This window comes from Mauremys mutica, chromosome 25, assembly GCF_020497125.1.
Source record: "Mauremys mutica isolate MM-2020 ecotype Southern chromosome 25, ASM2049712v1, whole genome shotgun sequence".
Classification (NCBI taxonomy): domain Eukaryota; kingdom Metazoa; phylum Chordata; order Testudines; family Geoemydidae; genus Mauremys; species Mauremys mutica.
Genome location: NC_059096.1, coordinates 5,333,406 through 5,352,633, shown reverse-complemented (window position 1 = coordinate 5,352,633; position 19,228 = coordinate 5,333,406). Strand labels below are relative to the sequence as shown.

The 19,228-nt window shown below is 57.0% G+C and overlaps 1 protein-coding gene across 2 annotated transcripts; it reads left to right on the top strand.

Moving 5' to 3' along the window:
• Positions 1-1,315: 1,315 nt before the first annotated feature.
• On the top strand, positions 1,316-12,746 carry SP6 (Sp6 transcription factor). 2 transcript variants are annotated; one of them, XM_044999176.1, is made up of 2 exons: positions 1,316-1,389; positions 8,630-12,746. In XM_044999176.1, exon 2 carries the CDS (start codon positions 8,667-8,669, stop codon positions 9,777-9,779), a length of 1,113 nt encoding a protein of 370 aa, XP_044855111.1. In that variant the 5' UTR covers positions 1,316-1,389; positions 8,630-8,666; the 3' UTR covers positions 9,780-12,746. The 2 variants fall into 2 exon arrangements, with proteins under 2 accessions (XP_044855111.1, XP_044855110.1); XM_044999175.1 differs by lacking the exon at positions 1,316-1,389 and adding an exon at positions 1,421-1,613.
• Positions 12,747-19,228: the final 6,482 nt, after the last annotated feature.

The following is a 19,228-nucleotide window of genomic DNA, read 5'->3' as shown; positions in this document are numbered from 1 at the left end:
TGGCCACAGAGACTTGTCCCTCCTAAATCAGGACGCCTGGCGTGCAGGTGCCTCTCACCGCTATGACCCACAAACAGCCAATACGGCCCCCTCAGCGAGATGTCTCCCAGCCAAGGGCTGCAGCTCCTGCCAGTGGGTTCTGCAGGAGATGGGAGGAGGGTTGGTGAAAGGACAGGGCGGGGGGCCTTGTAGTCAAATAGAAACATCCCTCTGTGTCCACACACTCAACCGACAAAGTCCAGAGAGCGAAGTCACTTCAGTTTGCAGTGCCCTCCCGTGACCTCCAGGTGACCCAGAGCAGGGTTTGGAATGGGGTCAGCTGTGTTTTGCTTTGGGGCTTTCTCCAGAATCTGCCAGGAATGTCAGTAGCTGTCAGGCACTCGTCATCGGACTAATCTAGCCAGCTGATCTCATCTAGCTACCCAGTAGCCACCTCTTCTACTTGAAAAGCAGCAAAGAGTCCTGTGGCACCTTATAGACTAACAGAAGTTTTGGAGCATGAGCTTTCGTGGGTGAATACCCACCTCTTTGCTGCTTTTACAGATCCAGACTAACACGGCTCCCCCTCTGATACTCCTCTACTTGATCTCTCAACTCTCTCTCTGTTGTATCTTATCTATCTAGTCTCATGTACTCATTTATCTGTCTGCACATCTATCTATCCCCATACAGACGCCAATATCTATCTAATCTTATCTATCTATCTATCCCCATATATACCCCAATATCTATCTATTCCCATAAACACCCCACTATCTATCTATCTATCCCCATCTACACCCTATCCATCCCCATACACACCCCACTATCTATCTATCCCCATATACACCCCACTATCTATCTATCTATCTATCCCCATATACACCCCACTATCTATCTATCTATCCTTTACTCTGATCCCTCTTCTTTGCATCCACCCATCCATCTATCTATCCATCCCCATGCACCCACACCTACCCATCCCCCCATCCCTTCTGTCTCTCTCTTTTTACAGCACCCAAAGGTGTGCTGAGCCGGCTGCAGTGCCAGCAGAAGGGCTGGGTCCCTGCTAGGAAGCCCCCGCTGTCTACAGCTACACAGAGGCGAGAGACCGGCCCAGGCAGCCGGTGGCCACCCCTCCAGAGGTGCTAATAATCACGCCTCACTCCAGTTACGTTCCCAAGCGCCCTAGAGCCGGCGGGTTCCCGTGTGTCCGGCCGGGGTGTGCGGGCAAAGCACGTGTCCATCGCCCTGCCCGCGATCGGGCCCCCTGGAGCGAGCTGGGGGCGAGCCCAGCGCTGGAGCCGGTCTCCCCCCGCTAACCACCCCCGGTGTGGGCTCCCCGGTCGGCCGGGGCCGGGAGTCAGCGGCGCCGGCCCTGCCTGGAAGGGTTAAAAGCAGCTGGGGCAGGTAGGGGGGCGGAGCCGGGCCAGGAGGGAAGCGGAGCGCGGCCGGGAGTCGGGGCGGGATCGCTCCGCTCACCTGGGCTTGCTCGCTCCGCACGGGCTGCGGGGACCGGCGCTGGCCAGCGGCCGAGGGGCTCTGCCCGTGGGGCGGACTGACGGGCCGGGCGCCCCGGCGAGGACGGCTCCGCGGGGAGATCGCGGCACCCCCGGGCCCCGCTGAATCCGCAGGTAGCTGAACTTTGGGGGGCAGCGGGTTGTGTCAGGGGCGGTCAGCGCCCCTGGGAGCCGGGCGGGGAGGGGCCTCGGGACCGGGTCCTTCCTTCTCCCGTCGTGGGGCACCTGCTGCCGAAGCCCCGGGAGTTCCTGCGGCCGCGATCGCTGCTGCGGGGGGGGGGGCGGTTCCCCCGGTAAGTTTCCCCCCCCCACGGCGGTAGCTGCGCCAGGGCAGCCCCCCAATGCACAGGGGGCTGGGTGCAAAGTGGGGGGTGCTCAGGGTGTCCTACCGGAGGGGGCTGGTCTGAGCTGGCAGGATTGGGCCCAATCCAGCCCCTGCCCCCCCCCCCCAGGTTGTGGTTGATTGGACCCCTGGCCAGGATCGATTGAAGGGGAGATGGTCTTGGCTTCCTGCCACCCCCCTCTTCAGAGCCGGTCACCAGCAGCTTGTTGTTGGTTCCTGCTCAGTGCCTCAGTTTCCCCACTTGTAAAATGGTGCTCGTGCACCTTAGACTTTCCTTAGGGGGTGCAGGGAAGGGGGCTTGAGGGGTTTATTAGTGGAGCTGCTCAGGAATTTATCAACACATTTATTTATTTTTGCTGGAAAATGTTGACCTGTGAAAACCAAAAGTGCAGCTGCTGGCCGGTTTTGATGAATTTCCTGTATTGAAAAAATATTTGGATTTCTATTTTTGGGAACTGGTGTTTTCTGAATGAAACAGTTCCTGGTTTTGGCTCAAAGAGAGAGTTTTATTTTAAAGATGTTGCGCGTGTTCACAAAAATCGTCAAGATTCCAACTTTTTGTCCTGACTGGGGATGGGAAAATGTTTCATACTCTCCTGGGGTAAGAAGATTGTTCCCCTCCTTGCCCCACTGATGAGTCTGCACCGCGCTCTGGGAATGCAAAGCCAGGATCAGAGACCATGTGTTAGTGACAAGGCCAGGAGCGGCTGCAGTGGGTGGGGGCTCTGCTTTGTTAACCAAGTGTAGAAGTGGAAGGAGGATCTGAGTCCCTGCCGGTGTCAATCCGGAATGACTCCTGGGAAATCAGGGGGATGATTCTGGATCTGTGCGTGTGTCACTGAAGTGACAAGCTGGCCCCAGGTCTAGACTGATGTTGACATCCCCACTGGAGCCTAGAGAGAGCTGGGCTAGGAAGAGTCCTTGCTTTGCCTTATGCCTGCCCTGGCTCCTTAGCAGGGGGATTAGACAGATCCCCGTGTCACCCAACCCCCCGTACGCTGAAACTGGCCCCGCAGCATCCTAGCTCGGCCCTAAGAAGGATTGGGCCCTTTCAGGGCACCTTTGCTTCTTAAGCAGTTTTACCATGCGGTGCAGCCTGGCTTTGATGGCCCCTGTGCTCAGTTCTCCCCCTAGACACTGCTACCCTTTGGAGATAACTGGAGTCCCATGCTGGCAGGGCTGGGCCTGCTGGCGATCGCTCTGGATCCCGGCAGGAGCTGTCCCTGGGGATCCAGGAAGCAGCATTTGCTTCCTATTGATGGAGGCTGAGTGTGTGTTTGCAATTAACCGGGGGGTGTAGGAGCCTGGCTGAGTCCTGCAGGGAAGAGCCATTGAATTGCACGTTTTACCAGTGAGGGAGGCCGGGGTGGGTCCTGCAGGGGCTGCTTGGCCAAATCTGTTTATGCCGCACAGGGAGGGAGGGAGCTGGGCACCTGTTCACAGACCCAGCGTGGCCCGTGATTCCATGCGGAGAGGGGACCACATCCGTTCCTGCCCCCGACTGCCGGCCAGACAGCCGCTGTGTTTGCGGGCCTTATCCCGAGAGACACCACATGCCCTCAAGTGGCCACTGATGTCAGAGAGACCTGAGGGCCCTTAGCACCCCTCAGGCTCAGGGCAACTCAGTGGTGTTCAGTGCCGGGGGTGGGGGATTGTCTTTCTCTCCCAATTTCCCCCCCCCCACCACGGTGTTAACCCTTTACGCACCCCTCTCCATCAGCAGCCGGACCCGCCCAGTTCTGGGGAAGCCAGCCCAGATCGTATCAGCACCCTGGGCACCTTCCCAGTTGGCTACTTGGTTAGTTCCCTTCCCCGCTTTGCTTTTCCTAGGCACTGTTGCCCCCTTATCCCTGGTGGTGGAAGGTCCATGGAGCCTTTGTCCAGAAGATCAACTTCACCCAAGCAAGCTAAACCCTGCCCTGTAGGGCCCTGTCTGGCCTGAACCATGCTGACGGCAGCTTCTGGACCTGGCTGTAGCTAGCATGGTTGTAGCGCAGTTTCCCAGTCCATGCTGGATTGCAAGGGTAGGGTGGGGAGAGTTACTCTTTAAGCCGCCCTGCTAGCTAAAATCATGCACTGGGCCCCACCCTCTCATGGGGTTGTGATTTTGTTGGGTGTGGACACAGGCCACCCTATGCTGCAAGTGTGTTTCAAACCAGAGCCCTAGCGTGGTCAGCGTCCTGGAGCCAAAGACAGGGCTGGAGCAGTGCCACCTGGAAGGGAATTCCACTCCCAGCTCCACCTCCCCGCCGAAATGTGGGGGAAAGAGTGTTCTGCTTAAAGCTGCTGGAGAATTGAACTCAACTCTGAGCCCCATAGTTTGTGGGTGGGCAGAGAATTGGATTTGGTGTCCTGAGTCCAAATATACCAGGAACCTGTTTGCTCAGTCAGGCACCATCAGTGTGAACTCTAGTCAGTTTCTGACGCTGAAACAAACATAACTTCAGGCCTCAGGCCTGTCCCCATCTCATTGCCTGTACAATAATTGTTCTCCCTCCCCTCCACTCCTGTTGGGATGAGAGACCCACACAAACTCAGAGGGGAAATTGACTAGCCACGGGGGAGCCGTGAAACTGACTCGAGACACAGTTGAAGAGGCTGTAAACAAACAAGGAAAAAAACCAGAGAAATGTATTTTCTCCTCTGATCTTTGTCACCTCCACCTGCTCTATGGCCCTGAGTGTCCTCCACCAGGCAGTGAGTGCTATAAATCCTTCTCTGTGCCAATCCCCAGACACCATCCAACTGTTTCAGCCCCCCAGCTAGAGAGGCCTGTCTCTTTAGTTCCGGCTCTAGCTTCTAGCTCAGGAGATCACTGGTTCAATCCCTAGTGTTTTGGCCAACACGGCAACTGTCACATAAGCACGTTTCCCTGCACACACACACACCCAGGCGTTACTTATAACAATGGCGGGTAAAAGCTTTCCGACAGGGTGTGATTTTTTTTTTTTGCTCTGTTTTTTAATGGAGGTTGGGTGTCCCCTTTAACGTTGCTGCGGGTCCTTCGGTGAGAGGATCTGTGGGGGACGGCGCATGAGAAAGGGGACAGAAAACTCCCGTCAGCTGTCCTGGTGATATGGGGGGAAGTTCAGGATGCTGCTGGTAGCGACCATTTCTGGAGTGGCATCGTTCTTGATTGGCACATATTTGTCCGTAGCAATGCAGGGCAGGGTAGGGGGAAGTGGGGAGAGCTGTTACCCCAACAAGGGGGAGAGAGTAGGGGGAATGGAGCTTTCGGTTTCCCTTGGTTCTGTCCAAATGGAGTCAGGATTTTCCAGCGTCCCCTGGCCTGAGGGTGCGGATTCTCCTGTGCAGTGCTGGGCTGTCTGGATTGGGTCTCCAGCGAATGGTCGTTAGCAGGAAGATGAGGAAGGTTACGGGGGCCCAGGAGAGTGCGTGTGGGGGGGGGGGACGTATGGAGAGCTGCCAAGCGGGGGAGCAAGATGGGGTACAGGTTACCAAGGCCGAGCAAGACTCCTGGGGGCAGGAGACAATTGGAGCAGAGCGAGGGCTGCGCCCCAAGGAGGAGGCTGGGTACCGCTCCTGGTGGAAACTTGGGGGCGGGAGCTAGTCCTGGCAGGTGGATTTCGACATTGGGGTGGGGCGCCTCGCCCCAATGGGGCTTCCGCAGCTCGGCAGGGTGAGTCACCGGCTGGGATCCTGAGAAACAAACGGGGATCCCGTGGGACCCAATGCAGGCCCTGAACCCTGATCTCAGCTGCTGTGGAGCAGGGCAGGGCTGGCTGGTGACTCCAGCCCTGGGACAGGCAGACAGGCCCCGAGCGAGGTGCTGAAAGGGGAGCTGACGTGGTTACTGGGAGGACAGGACTCCTGCCTCCCTATCATCTGGGCAGGGGGAGCTGTAGGCTCTGTGTCCCAGCTGCCCTGATGGGCACTGGCTGCCATTTAACAACCATCTTGATTCCCAGTTGAAATTCATCAGGGTCTGGAAAGTCACGGCACTGGCTCCCCAGAAATCTGCCCATGGGGTGTTAAACTGACCCCTTAACTCCCTGGTGCCACCAGAGGAGCCCAGGCTCCTGCTTGTTACCCTGGCACTGCTGCCCAGACGGACCAGAGGCTGCCTTCTGCGTCACTGTTGCAGCCCCCAATCTGCTAGTGCAGCGGGGAAGGGAGAGGGAACTCGGGGGTGTTGGGTGAGGGGAGCAGAGTTTAGTGGTTTGGGGATGGTGACCAGCAGCGGCCTCCAGTGAAGTGGTCTAAACCGCTGCACAGATCTCTCCTGACCGGCAGCCGGATGGCCCACGCCCGCTGCTGTTGAGCGCTGAAGGACAACTGGTGCCAGAGCAAAGGCCACCAGCCTGCCTCGTGTGGTGGCCCAATGGTTAGGGCGTTGGCCTGGGGATTGGGAGACCCTGGTTCACGTCTCTGCTCTGCGGCAGGCTTCCTGTGCAGGCAAGTCACCAAATCTCTCTGTGCCTCAATTGCCCCTCGCAGGGGTGTTATCGGGATAAATGTGTTGGACACGGAAATGCTCAGGTAATACAGGGGCCAGATAAGTATGTAAGATAAAGAGCTGAGGCCCTGTGAAATGCCCATGGGCTTGATGCAGCGTTCACGCCACTATCGCTACCCTGCCGTCCGGCAGCATGCGATTAAATCGGGTGCTGTGGGGTTGGTGCTAGAGAGCAGCTGAGCTCCAGGTGGGACCAACCCAGTGGAACTGTCCCCTGGAAGGAGCTGGTGTCCGTCCCTCCCTCTCTGGGATTAGCTGTACACAAGGGAAAGGGAGGACGCCGGGCCCCAAGATTAAAGTCACGGCCCTGTATATTCTGCAGCAAAGGGTAACACATTCTGGTGGCCTCCTTGTGAGTGACGCAATGCAGTGATGTTCTGTTCTGTGCGACGGCTGAGCTCCTTTTTTACAGCTACTGCTGACCCCGGCATCATCCCAGTCCCCTGAGGACTTCCCTGTTGTCCCTTTGCTGCAGATCGCAACCCATCAGCTGGGGCAGCGCTCAGACGCTTCCTAAGACAGAGCCAGGACCACTGGAGCTGAGAAGCCCCACAGCGGTATTGGGCCTATGGCACACGACTGAGCAATTCTGATTCCATCCAGTAGGGACACACGAGCTAGTGATTGTTTATACTTCAATCAGGGACTCAGCCCTCCCCTGTAAGAGGGTGGGGGGGTTTTGTCTGCCTGGGGAGACCCCAGCTCTAGCCCTGAAATGCAAGCGCCGGCCAGCGAGGCACCATCGCTCAGGATACTAGTCACAAGGGGCAGTGAGGAATCCCCTCTGCTTTTCCTTGTGCACGGCGCTGCATGACTAGCTGTCTTATGGAGAGAGGGATGGGGGCAAGGTTCGGCTTGCTTCGGGTTGGCCGCTGCCCCAGGCAGGATACCTCCATGGACCAACCCCTAGGGATGGCCCATACCTGACCGACCAGCTCCTGGGTTCTTAAGCGCCACTCCCGCGGGGATGGGCCCGACGAGCAGCGCCGCAGGCCTGTTCCGGGGCGTTCTACGAAGCCGTGCAGAACAAAGCTCTAAATACCCCGCCAGGCCTCTCCACGCCCCTGCCACCCCGGGCCCAGCTCAGAGGCGCTCCAGAGCGAAGCCGGAGCCTCTTCCATCCAGCAGCGCAGACGATCAGTCTGTAATTACTGTAATCCGCCTCCCAGAAGCTGCCTATTAGAGGGGCCTGTCTCCGAGGGCCTTTTAGGAACAGAGACTAAGCTATACTTAAATCTGCTCCTCCCCCTCCTTTTTTAGGAGCCTCTAAAATACCTTCAGAAACACCCTGGCCATCTGGACAGCGCACAGAGGGGAAGATGCAAAGCTGAGATGCTGTCCAGGGACCATACAGGGCTGGGCAGCTCAGGGGATCTGCGGACAGAGGGGAGCTGTGAGGGGATGGGGAGCAGCATCAGATCTATCATCCAGGGTGTCTGTTGCTTTGGGATCCTTAGCACCACCTGCCACGCGTCACAGAGCCAGAGCCCATTGAAGTCAACCTGAGCGTTTCCACTGACTCCAACCGGCTTTGGATGATGGGTGTGAGGGTGAAAGGCTCATGGTCTGTCCTGTCCACCTCGCCTCCCCTGATTCAGTGACCCAACTGGACAGCCTTCCAGCTGGAGGGCATCAGCCCTTGGGGACAGGGTTGGGGGCAAAGGATGGTGGCCTAATGGCTAGAGCTCTGGATGGGGACTCGGGAGATCTGGGTTCTATTCCTAGTTCTGCTACTGACCTTCAGTAAGTCACTACTCTTCTCTATGCCTCGGTTTCCCCATCTGTAAAATGGGGATAACGATACAGCCCTTTGAGAGCTACTGATTGAAAAGCTCTCTAGACAAGCCCCTTGGGATAAGAACCATCTTTTATGGTCTGTGTTTGTACAGCGCCTAGCGCCACACGGTCTGGATTCCAGACCAGTGCTCCTAGGGGCTACGGGAATACAAATAATATGTAAAACCAAGGTCTTGTTGTTGTCCTGGTGTCCTCTGTCCGGTTGCTGGGAGGTTGGGGGCACAGCCATATGAGAAAGGAGCCGTCTCTGGGCCATATTCATCCACTGAAATCAGTGGAGTTACACCCGGGATGCATTTGGCGTCCTGTGCCGAGCTCGGTGCGGAGAGGGGCTCAGCAGGATCCCAGCCCCCAGTGAAACAAGTGACCTGGCCCAGACCCCTCTCTGGCTCCGTGGTTGAAGGGGAAACTCGGGCCAGTTCCGAGGGAAGGCAGCGCAGGGTTAATTGCATGGGAGGGGAATGAGCCTCCCGACTCAGACCCCTTCCTCTCCCTCTCTCTCTCCTGCTCCAGGTCTGCCGGAGCTGCGGCCCCGCTCTGGAGTCCGGCAATGCTCACGGCCGTCTGCGGGTCTCTTGCCAATCAGCGCTCGGACACGCCGCGCGCCTCCTCTCCGCGCTCGGACCTGCAGCCCCTGCAGCCCTATCAGCCCCCCGCCAGCTCTGAGGCGGGCAGCGACTTCCCCTCCCCTCTCCAGCCCGCCGAGCTCCAGCACCTGCCCTTGGCGGGCCCCGGGGTGGAGTTCGCGGCTGCCCCTGGCTACGATCTGCATGGCTCTTCGAGGCTAGACCTGGATGGTGACAGCCTGCTGGCCCCCGGCCCGTACTCCAAGCTCCTGCAGCCGCCTCCCGAAATGGCGCACCCCTACGAGCCCTGGTTCAGGCCCTCGCACCCCAGCAACGCCGCCGAGGATGGCGGCGTGAATCCCTGGTGGGACCTCCATGCCGGATCCAGCTGGATGGAGCTGCAGCCGGGTCAGGGCAGCCTGCAAGCCCCTGGCCCCGCGGGCGGACTGCAGCCGGTGCTGGGGGGTTACGGCTCCGCTGAGCACCAGCTCTGTGGCCCGCCGCATCACCTCCTGCCCTCGGCCCAGCACCTGATGGGCCAGGAAGGGCTGAAGCCACTCGACTTGCCTCCGGAGCCGCAGGTTCTCGAGCAGGCCGTGGACGGTACCGCTAGGCCAAAGAGCTCGAGGCGATCGGTGCCCCGGAGCGCCGGGCAGGCAGTGTGCCGCTGCCCGAACTGCCAGGAGGCCGAGAGGGTGGGTCCGTGCCCGGACGGGGCCAAGAAGAAGCATCTGCACAACTGCCACATCCCCGGCTGTGGCAAGGCCTACGCCAAGACCTCCCACCTGAAAGCCCATCTCCGGTGGCACAGCGGGGACCGGCCCTTCGTCTGCAACTGGCTCTTCTGCGGCAAGCGCTTCACCCGCTCCGACGAGCTGCAGCGGCACCTCCAGACCCACACGGGGACCAAGAAGTTCACCTGCCCCGTGTGCAGCCGGGTCTTCATGAGGAGCGACCACCTCAGCAAGCACATGAAGACGCACGAGGGGGCCAAAGAGGGAGCGGAGGGGGAGGGCAAGGGCGGGGCAGACCCTCCGGCCAAAGGCAAGAGGGAGCCCGAGGCTGGCAGCTCCAGCCCCGCGACCCAGCCCAACTGAGCCTCTCCCCCTCCGAGATGCCCCCGCCTCTCTCCGGTACCGCAGGATGGACGTGCCCTACCCGGCGCCGGGTCTCCCCTGGCAGGGCCGTGGTCCCTGGGCCGGGGCGTACGTGGCTGTGTCCTCTGAGCATGAAGCTATTTATTCTGTAGGAGGAAAGGACGCAATCTCGGTGCGTTGGGCACGGGGCCTCTCCTCCCCCAGGGGGCTGGGAGGGTCCGGCCTGGGGGCTGGTCTCCTTCCTCTTCCGGTTCGGGCGTTAAGGGCTGAGACCTTTTTTTTGAAGGATCTGAGTTGAGGAATTGTGCCGATGGGGTGGGGGTAGGGGGCAGGAGGGGAGGGGGCAGCCCCATGCCAAGTGGTGGGGAGGGATGTCTCCGGTGGAGGCTGGCGTCCCGGATCCAGATGCTCCCTGCTGAACAGCAAAGTCAGAGCCTGGAGAACTGTGCTCCAGGCTCAGCTGGCAGAAGAGGCAGGCAAGACACTATAACCGAGGGTGGTCTTAGGGCCCTCTACCTCCTCCATCCACTGCCTTTCCCCTCCCCCACCCAATCACCTCCTCCCCTCCCCCATCCACCGCCTCTCCTCTCCCCACCCCGGGACCATTTTCTCCTCTTCCAGCTCCTCACCCCACCCGGCTTCGCACTCTACCCTGCAAAGTGACCCTCCTGGCCCGATCCCCTTTGCTCCCTGCTGCCCTGCCTGGGAAGCTCCCAGAAGCCGGCTCCTGCCCTGGGGGGGTTTCGCTCATCTGGCTGCTCTCGCTGGGCTGCAGAAGCTTCCCCGGGGATCCTCCCGCCCGCCCGCCCCCTGCTTTGTGCTGCTACAACTTCTGGCATGAGGGAGGCTGCTTGGAAAGAACATCAAGGGGGACCCGGAGCAGCCAGGGCCCCTCCCTCTCGGCCGCAGCCGTCCAGACACGTCTGGGGCCAAAAGGGGAGAATGTAACAGCGGGTTGGGAAAGGCTCGTTTACAAGCAGCTTGCCCCAAAGGGAACCCCCTTTAGAGGGGGAGCGGAGGGGTTCACTGCTCTTCCTCCTCCCCCAGCCCCCCCAGCAGAGGAACAGACCCCCGCCATTCCCCAGGACCTGTATGAGCTGGGATCGGCCCTTAGAATCCAGCCCCGAAGCTGCCGTGGGGCAGAGACCCCTCGGTCTCCGCTGACCCGGCGTGGTGTGGGGCAAAGCTGTCCCTGCCCAGCTACCCGGGGCGGGGGTGGGGGGAGGTTGAGCTGCCCCCACAGGGTGTTCGGGGAGGTTGAGCAGCTGCCGTGTCATACACCCAGGCGGCGGGCTCCTGCGGGGGTCCCGCTGAGCTGCCCGGCTCATGGAGTGTAGGGGACAAGCTGGCCCCAGGTGGGAACCTGCCAGAGGCAGGGGCATTGCACTTGCTTGGTTCTAGGTGTGGGGCAATCCACCCCCCTCTCCCCCCCGAGTAGCTTAGCCAACCTCGGCCTCTCCTCTCTCGCCACCTCCCATTCGAAGGCCCCGTGTTTAGCCGTTACAGCCCCGCTCCCGGCTGTCGGTCCCTGCAGCCACTGTGATGATCCGCCAAAGGGACGGGGGTTCCCACCCCGCGTCAGCCCAAGCAGGGGGCGGTTCCACAGTGGAGCCCCTGGATGTTCAGGCCCCCATGAGTCTGCCTCAGGCGGTTCCCACGGGGGTCCAGGCTCTGCCATGTGACCTCTGCCCCCTCCTGCTTTTGGCCGCACTGGGAGGACAATCTTCCCCGGGTGGGGTGGGCGAATCCAGTCAAGGCTGAGGCCCAGGGACGGGCCGAGCCGCAGAGAAGAGCCTTTCTCGTGGCGGGAACCCACTCGCCCTACGGGGACTGGGGGGGAGAAACCCCGCGATGAGCCACCTGGGTGTGGGGAGCGTCGCTCTGGGGCGGGGATGCGGGGGGAAGCCTCGGGGGGGGGGCACTGCGCCGAGGCTGCTGGGCGAGTTGTGCAACGTGCCGGCCTTGTGCGATTGCCTAACGTGTGCAGCTGCTCCTTTCCCACGCCCACCCCTCTCCCGGCCGTCACCCGCTCTCCCCCGGGGGAGGTGAGCGTTGCGTTGGGAAGCCAGTGGAGCCGGCAGCAGCCGGATTCCGATCCTATGGCCCAATCGGGCCAGGCAGGGAGGGAGAGGAGCGTCAAACCACCCTCTCCCTTAGCACCTGGGCTGGGTGGGTCTTGTTTTGCACTGGAAGCTGAATCCAGGCTGCTCTGAGCCTGATCCCAAGCGCTGCACTCCAGCGATATTTATTAAATGCCTAGATTATCATTTGTGCTATGGAAGCTGATGTGTTGGGAAACATCCCTAGAAATTCCACCCTCCCCCCGCCCTGTTGTTCGTTTTTTGTTTTTTGTTAAACTGTTGATTTTAAACCAGTTTATCCTGAAGGAAACTGTCTTTTTTTTTTTCTCTCTTGATCCTATCCCCCCCCCTTTTTTTAAATGAAGTAGTTGTTTCATATAATTGTTTTCCTAAATGTCGGCAGAACCCTCGAGCAAGTCAGACTGGCTCTTCTGCCAGCACAAGTGTAACTGTGGGAAGTGGAGGGTTGGGCCTCTGTCGTTAGATTTGGGGTGAGGTTTTAAAACACGGCTGCGGCTACCTCTAGATCCAAAATTCTGGGGGCCGGATCCTCAGCTGGCGTCTCTCGGTTCCCCTCCATTCAGTGGGCTGATTGACACCAGCCAAGAATCCGGCCTGGGGATTTTTCACAGTTGATATCATGGTTTGGCCCGTTATTAAAACATGGGGTAATTTGCCAGATTCAGAGTGGAGATTGGAGGCCAAGAAGCCTCTAACTTCCAGAACATTTGGAGGTTGGAGGAGGTTCAGACCCATCTCCGAATATGAGCCGAGCTCTTTATCTTAGACTGTTTTATTATTATTATTTTATTAATATTATTATTAAGGTGAAACCAGGCTTTGCCAGTTGGGGAGGATGGAAGCTTAGAAAGGAAGCTCGTTTAATGTGCACCTACCAGTCTCAAAAACCAGTTGCTCATCACTGGTCCCATCTGGGCTGGGATCAGAACTGTGCTCGCTGCAGACAGGTTTTGGTAAAGGGTTGAGAAATTCTGAGGACCTTTTCCCTCTCTGACGTCCGTCCATGTGATTGGTTTAGTCACGTTCCCAGTGCACCCACTGTCTCTTCCAAAGGATAATACTGATTTTTTTTTTTTCAGATTCTTTTCCATTTGCATTTTTACCCTCTCAGGAAAGTGACGACAAAAACAACTGGGACACCAAACTAATTCAGACCAAATGTCACAATTGTAGAAATCACAATTCATCAGTCACAAATAAAATCCTCCTCTTAATTGACTGATTACCAGACAGAACAGAGAGCGGAAGAGATGGATAGCTGCCTCCCTGTGTGGAAAAAACAGAGGCCTGGTTTATCCCTCCATTAACTTCAGGGATACAACTGGCTCCTGCTGTATTTAAATTTCCCTCCTTGTAAATTTCAGTGGAGTTTTTTTTAATAACTTTCTAGGTGGAGGAGGAAGTTGACAGTTATTTATATTCACCACTGAAAATCCAAAACCTTCTAACCTTAACTAGAGTCTATCCCTGTCTGCGCTGTCAACAAGGAGACTGTGTTAGATTCTTGCAAATAACTGGGCAAATTAGGTTTGTTATTTATGCAGCAAAAGCAGTGTGGGTTTAGATCCAGGTTCAGTGTGTCCTACCCCCAGTAGCAGGAATTGGTGCTGGGAGAAGTAGAGTTTGCATCAACGATTCTAGTTTTGGTCCGTCCAGAGCCCTGCTGAACTTTGAGCAAGTCTGTATGTGGCTCCAAACTTTGCCTCTTAGGTCATGTCTGTAAAAGAATATTCAGGAAAGTAGATAATTTGGATTAACTACAGGGGTGAATTTAAAGTGCATTAGTTAAATGGGAATGAAGCTAAATCGAATTGCTTCTGAATAAGGCCATCCACACAGAGGTTTAATGCAGTTGAACTAATCCACTTTAAAAATTAATTCAGATTAGTTTTCCTGAATGGCCCAGTGTAGACAGATCCTCAGGCCCCTGGTTTCTGGGCTTGACCATCTTCCCATGAAGCTGATGGGAGTTAGGCTGGGTGACCTGACCCCTTTGTTAGCAGTGACCACAGTTTAAACATACTTATGGCTACAGGTTTCCATCCCGGAGCGGATGTAGGTCATCATCCCCTGGGAGCTCTGAAGCAGAGCCGGTCTGATCTCTCCCTCCTGTGCCCCATGAACAGGTCCTGAGAACACAAGGGCCTTTGGGTGTTGGGGTGGATTCCTTGGCATCTGGGCTCAGCTCATCACATCCGGCCTGCCCCCTCCATCGATAGTGGGCAAAATCGCTGTTCCCCCTAATAGAATTGCTCCTGCCTGGTTTCTGCTGGTGAAGGCATTGGAGAGGCTGGGGACAATCCTGCTTTTTGAAGCAGACGTCTGAATTGGTTCCTGGATCCAAAGAGTCACGTATAGGATAGGTCTGTCCCTGGGCGGCTGAACACTATGGAAGGGAAACCAGTTGAAGCAGGGGATTTAGGTAGCTTCTCCCCTGCTCGCCACCTCCTTCCCTGCAGCTAGGATGTCTCAGAACCCAGCCCCCGTCCATCAGGCTTTTGATTTATGGGGCAATGAAGACTAAAACTGGGTGGGGAAAGACTGCTCGCTAGGTCCCCCGCCTGCTGCAGCCAGCCCAGCCTGCTGCACAGTGGGGATTTCAGGAGGGGTTTGCTGGTGCTGTGCTGCAGAATTGGCTAATACAAGCATCTCCTAGCCCTCCACTCCCTCCCTGCACGGGGACTGCCCAGTTGAGGCACATACAGGCAGGAATACCAAGCCAGCTGGGGCCGTGCCATTGAAATTTGTGCTTCAGGGCATAAGCTGATCCCCAGCTGGGTGGTCGTGGGGGAATTTCCCCTCCCCGGGGCCGAGTATCACATCGGTAGATACAGCACAGGAGCATCTGATGTCAGACACTGCTGGAGGTGGGGTAGCTGAACCATTGGGGGAAGGATGCTGGGTGGGATGAGCGTGTTGGTTTGATCCAGGGGATACTAGACTAGATGGGCGTGTTGGTTTGATCCGGGAGATACCAGGCTACAGAGACGAATTGGCTTGATTCGGGGAGTGGGGATACCTGGCTAGATCTGAAGTGGCAGTGAGGTGGGGCTACCGTATTGCAGGGGTAGTCGATAGGTGGACCGCAGGCCAAAACCTTACCGCCGTCCAGATGCTTTTTGAATGGACCCCTTTTATTTACTTATCACTGTTGTGTTGTTGTTTTCAATGGAGTCTGGACCTTGACCAAGAAATTTGGACCTTGACGAAAAAGAATTGACTACCTCTGTCTTGTTGGATGGGTCCATTGGTCTGATCAGCGAGGCAGGGAGACTAGGCTGGATGGGCTGATGGAGTTGGCTAGGAGATCCGGTGTGGCAGGGATACCGGGATAGGTGGACTATTGGCTAGATGTGGTGGGGTCGAAAGATGTTGTTCCATTGGTCTGATCGGGGAGGTGGGGACCCTGGGCTAGATGGGCCATTGGCCAGGTCCAGTGTAGGAGACAAGACACCAGACCAGCTGGTTCATTGGTTTGTTCCCATGTGGCCGTCCGCACGTAGGATACAAGGATGGAATTGGCGAGGAGTGACACTCCGCTGCCTTGTACCTGCTCCTGGGAGGTGGCAGGAAGGTTTTGCTGGCTTCCAGTGCCTGATGTGGGGCATGGGAGACAGGAGAGGCCGGTGCCCAGTCACCCGTGGTGAGTTTGACTAGGGGAGAAGTTGGCTGCTAGTGACCCTGGGTGCTGGGCTGCTTTCCTGTCCCCCAAGCTGTTACCATAGGAGCCCCACAGAGGAAACCATGTAGGATCCTTTGCTGCTATGAAGAGACCTGGGGTGATGGCTTGTGGGTTTGTGTTTTGTACCATAATAAAGTTGTGTGTTTTTCACATGCTGAGCTGTGGTCTCTATCTCTGTTGAGTTCGAGACGCCCGCCGTGTCCAGCTTAAAGCGATGCAACAAAGAGGGGGCACCGAGCACTCGAATACCGTCCGCCCCCCAAGTAACTATGCTGATCCTCCCCCCATTGTATTTTTAGGCCGTGAGCCATGTGGGTTTGTCCTCCCGCCCACCTCCCAAGGAACATCACTGACTTCGGTGGGCCTTCCCGTGTGGATCTGCAAAAATACAGTGATGATACCAACCCACTCCAGAGGGGTGGGGGGGGGGAAGGGGGAAGCCCTTCTATTGCATATCCTTTGGTGGTCCTGTCAGAGAAGCAGGACTGGGGCCACTAAGCAAGGGGGTCTTCTCCAAGTGCCCCCGCTGTCTCCGGTGCTGTCCGCACCCAGCAGTAGCCACAGGCTGCCCCGGCCTCGCCCGTCATCCCCTTTCAAGAAGGGACATGTCGGATGAGCACTCAGCCTTTTCCCATGGGGATCCCACACGGTTTGTCAGCCGGCAGTGGTAGGAGGGATTGCTCACCATTGCTAAACAGGTCTGGTTTCATAGCCCGGGACGAGCATGATGAAATGGGACGCTTCGCATCCAAATGTCAGCCACTGAAATACTCCTTCGCTGCCCTCAGCCAAGCCTGGCAAATTGACTCAAGCCCACAAGCCCTGCTTCCCCGCAGGCTGACTGGCTTTGAGGGGCTCCCGCTCATGCGGATCAGCTTCCAGGCCTTATGGCTGTTTCTCTGACATTATTATCCATGTTACCTTAGCATCCCCAGGCACCAACCAAAATTGGGATCCCACTGCGCTGTGTCCTGTGCAGTCACATTGACACAGGCTCTGCCCGAGAGAGCAGACAGAGGAAGAGTGGGAGGGAAACTGAGGCACAGAGGAAGGGACTCGCCCAAGGTCACACAGCAGTCAGTGGCAGAGCTGGGAACAGAGCCCAGGTCTCCTGAAGCCTAGTTCTGTGCCCTATCCCCTTTGCACCTCACTTTGGCAGAGAGCAACCGGGTCAGTTTGCCTTTGCTGTTTCCTAAAACCATCTTAAAAAAACCCACCTACCAACTAGGTTTTAGCCCTAGCCTGTTAAGAGACTCGTGTTCAGAGACATCCAAAAGGTGCCAGTCAACCCTGTGGCCACTTCTCGGTATGTTATATCCCTGGCCCCTGCCCTTCCTGTTTCTGCCTCCTTCAGACAGTAAACTCAGAGACTGTTTTTCCTATATATTTGTACAGCACCGCACACAATGGGACCCCAGTCGTCTCAGTAGTTGTATTACAGTAACACCTAGTGGCCCCAACTGAGCTCAAGGCCCCATGGTGCTAGGTGCTGTACAAACACGTAGGAGAGACAGTTCTTGCACCAAAGACTTTACAATCCATAGAGACAAGAAATGAGAAGCCTTAGCCCCATTTCACAGATGGGAAACTGAGGCACAGAGTGAGTAAGGCCCAAATCCTCAAAGGTATTGAAGATCCTAACATACCTTTGAGGAGAGCGGCTGGGCCATTCTGTGTCAGAGCCCAGTCCCGAACCGAGGTCTCCTGAGTCACAGTGCAGTGCTGTAGCCCTGAATGACCCCTTCTCTCAATAATCTGGATTGGAGCCTCCTATCAATGATAATCGTCGTGTCTCTAGAATAAGTCCTGCAACGTTCAGTTTACCTTGAGCACAGCCTGTTTGACAGCCACATAAAGTCTCTTTATTGACCAGTCCCATTTTTGGCACCCTCACTCTGTGTCAATTGTGTGCATGGGCTGGCAAATTTCGGTGCTGGTTTTGCCAGCCTGGAATAAATATTATTCCTGCTGAGCCCTGGTAACAATCTTGCTATTCATCCTGAAGGATCTCAATGTGCTTTAGAAAGAGGGCTCTCTTTATCTGCCACTGCAATGCAGCTGCTTCTGGGGTGGAATGCTGCAGCTGGTTTAACAGCTCGCACCACCACCATACTGCAATAAGCAATTGAAATAGCAGGGGAGAATTTAAGGGGGTAGAATGTAATTCCCCTGGGTGTAATTTGGCCAGGACAATGGGGTTACAACACACCACCACCTCCTGTAAAAATGACAACGATTAGTGAAGACCTTTGCTTTATGGCCGCTCCAAGAGACACAATTCCATGCGCAGCCAGAGACAGGAGCTATTGTACAATGTAATTTTGGAAGCATTTTCCCCCCTCCTAGCTGAAGATTTCCAAATGTGAGCGGGGAGGAGGAAGGGGGTGTCCGTGCCTGGAACGGCCTGTCTGGGCACGGCTTAGGCATTTCTTCTCTAGATCCCACTTTCTACTGCTGGCACCTTCTTCCCCTCAACTCTTCAAATGGGGCCTCCGGCCAGGCCACACCAACCCCAGCAGCCACAGCCTAGCCAAAGCCTGGGTGACTCCTAGAGTGTCCCTAGTTCCCATAAGATTGGGGAGAGGGGTAGCAGGCAGCTGGTCACCCCCCCCCCCAGATGCCCTTTGACCTGGCAAGTCATGGACCCCCCAGGGCAGATCTGGCTGACTCCTACATCTCACTATCTGTCCATTGCAACATTAAAGATGCTTGGATGAGTCAGGACTGATCAACGTGTTGTGACCTTCAGAGAGTGGGGTGACGGGAGCCTGAACTGTAGATTGCAGCTGGGGTGACCAGCTGTCCTGATTTTATAGGGACAGTCCTGATTTTGGGGTCTTTTTCTTATATAGGCTCCTATTACCCCCCACCCCCGTCCCGATTTTTCACACTTGCTGTCTGGTCACCCTAATTGCAGCCCCCTTCCCCTCATTACTCACAGGACGGGCCTAGCAGAGATTGCGCCATCTCTCCCCATACACCCCCACACACACCCCTTCCCCAAGGCAGCACCACTCTGGGATCCCCCAGCTGGGCTCTGCATGAGGCTAGGCCTGCTGCATTGACCTCGAGGGGGGGCCAGCAATCAGGGAACCTGGCTGGCGTTTCCGGCCTACGACGCGGAGTTGATGCCGGAGGGAACCTGAGCCTGGCAGAACCGGTCCGTGAGCAGGGGACCCTGGGATGAAGCAACAGGAGCCGGTGCAGGGAGTCGGCCAGGGAGCGAGTGACTCCAACTCGCCGGGGAGTGTCTCCTCCTCGCCCTCTTGTTTGTGATCCTCTGGCTAATTTCCCTGCGTTTCCCTGGGCCCAGTTCAGGCCTGCAGTAGGAGGGCGCCGTTCCCATCCGGTCGCCAAGCGGCCCCGGGAGGGATTTCGCCCAGGGTGTGAGTTACAAAGCAGGTGTCAGCCGGCTAGGAAGCAGGTCTGACTCGCTTGCACTGATCTGGGGTGTGCACGACGCGTGCGACCGATCCCGGAGAGGTGTGCGGGGGAGCGGAAGGGGTGAGACAGGAAAAGCAAATGGCACAAGGGAGTAGGAGAAAGCAGGTCTCTCCAGCAGGTGCAACTGCCCTGACCTCGCAGAGGCAAAAGGAGGAGAGCTGGTTGGCAAATGGATTAAAGCGAAGAGAGCCCATCCCATCCCATGGGGGGAGGGTGTTAGC

Excerpts from the sequence above, each read along its gene's own strand:
- SP6 (XM_044999176.1), top strand. The coding sequence starts at position 8,667 with ATGCTCACGGCCGTCTGCGGGTCTCTTGCCAATCAGCGCTCGGACACG.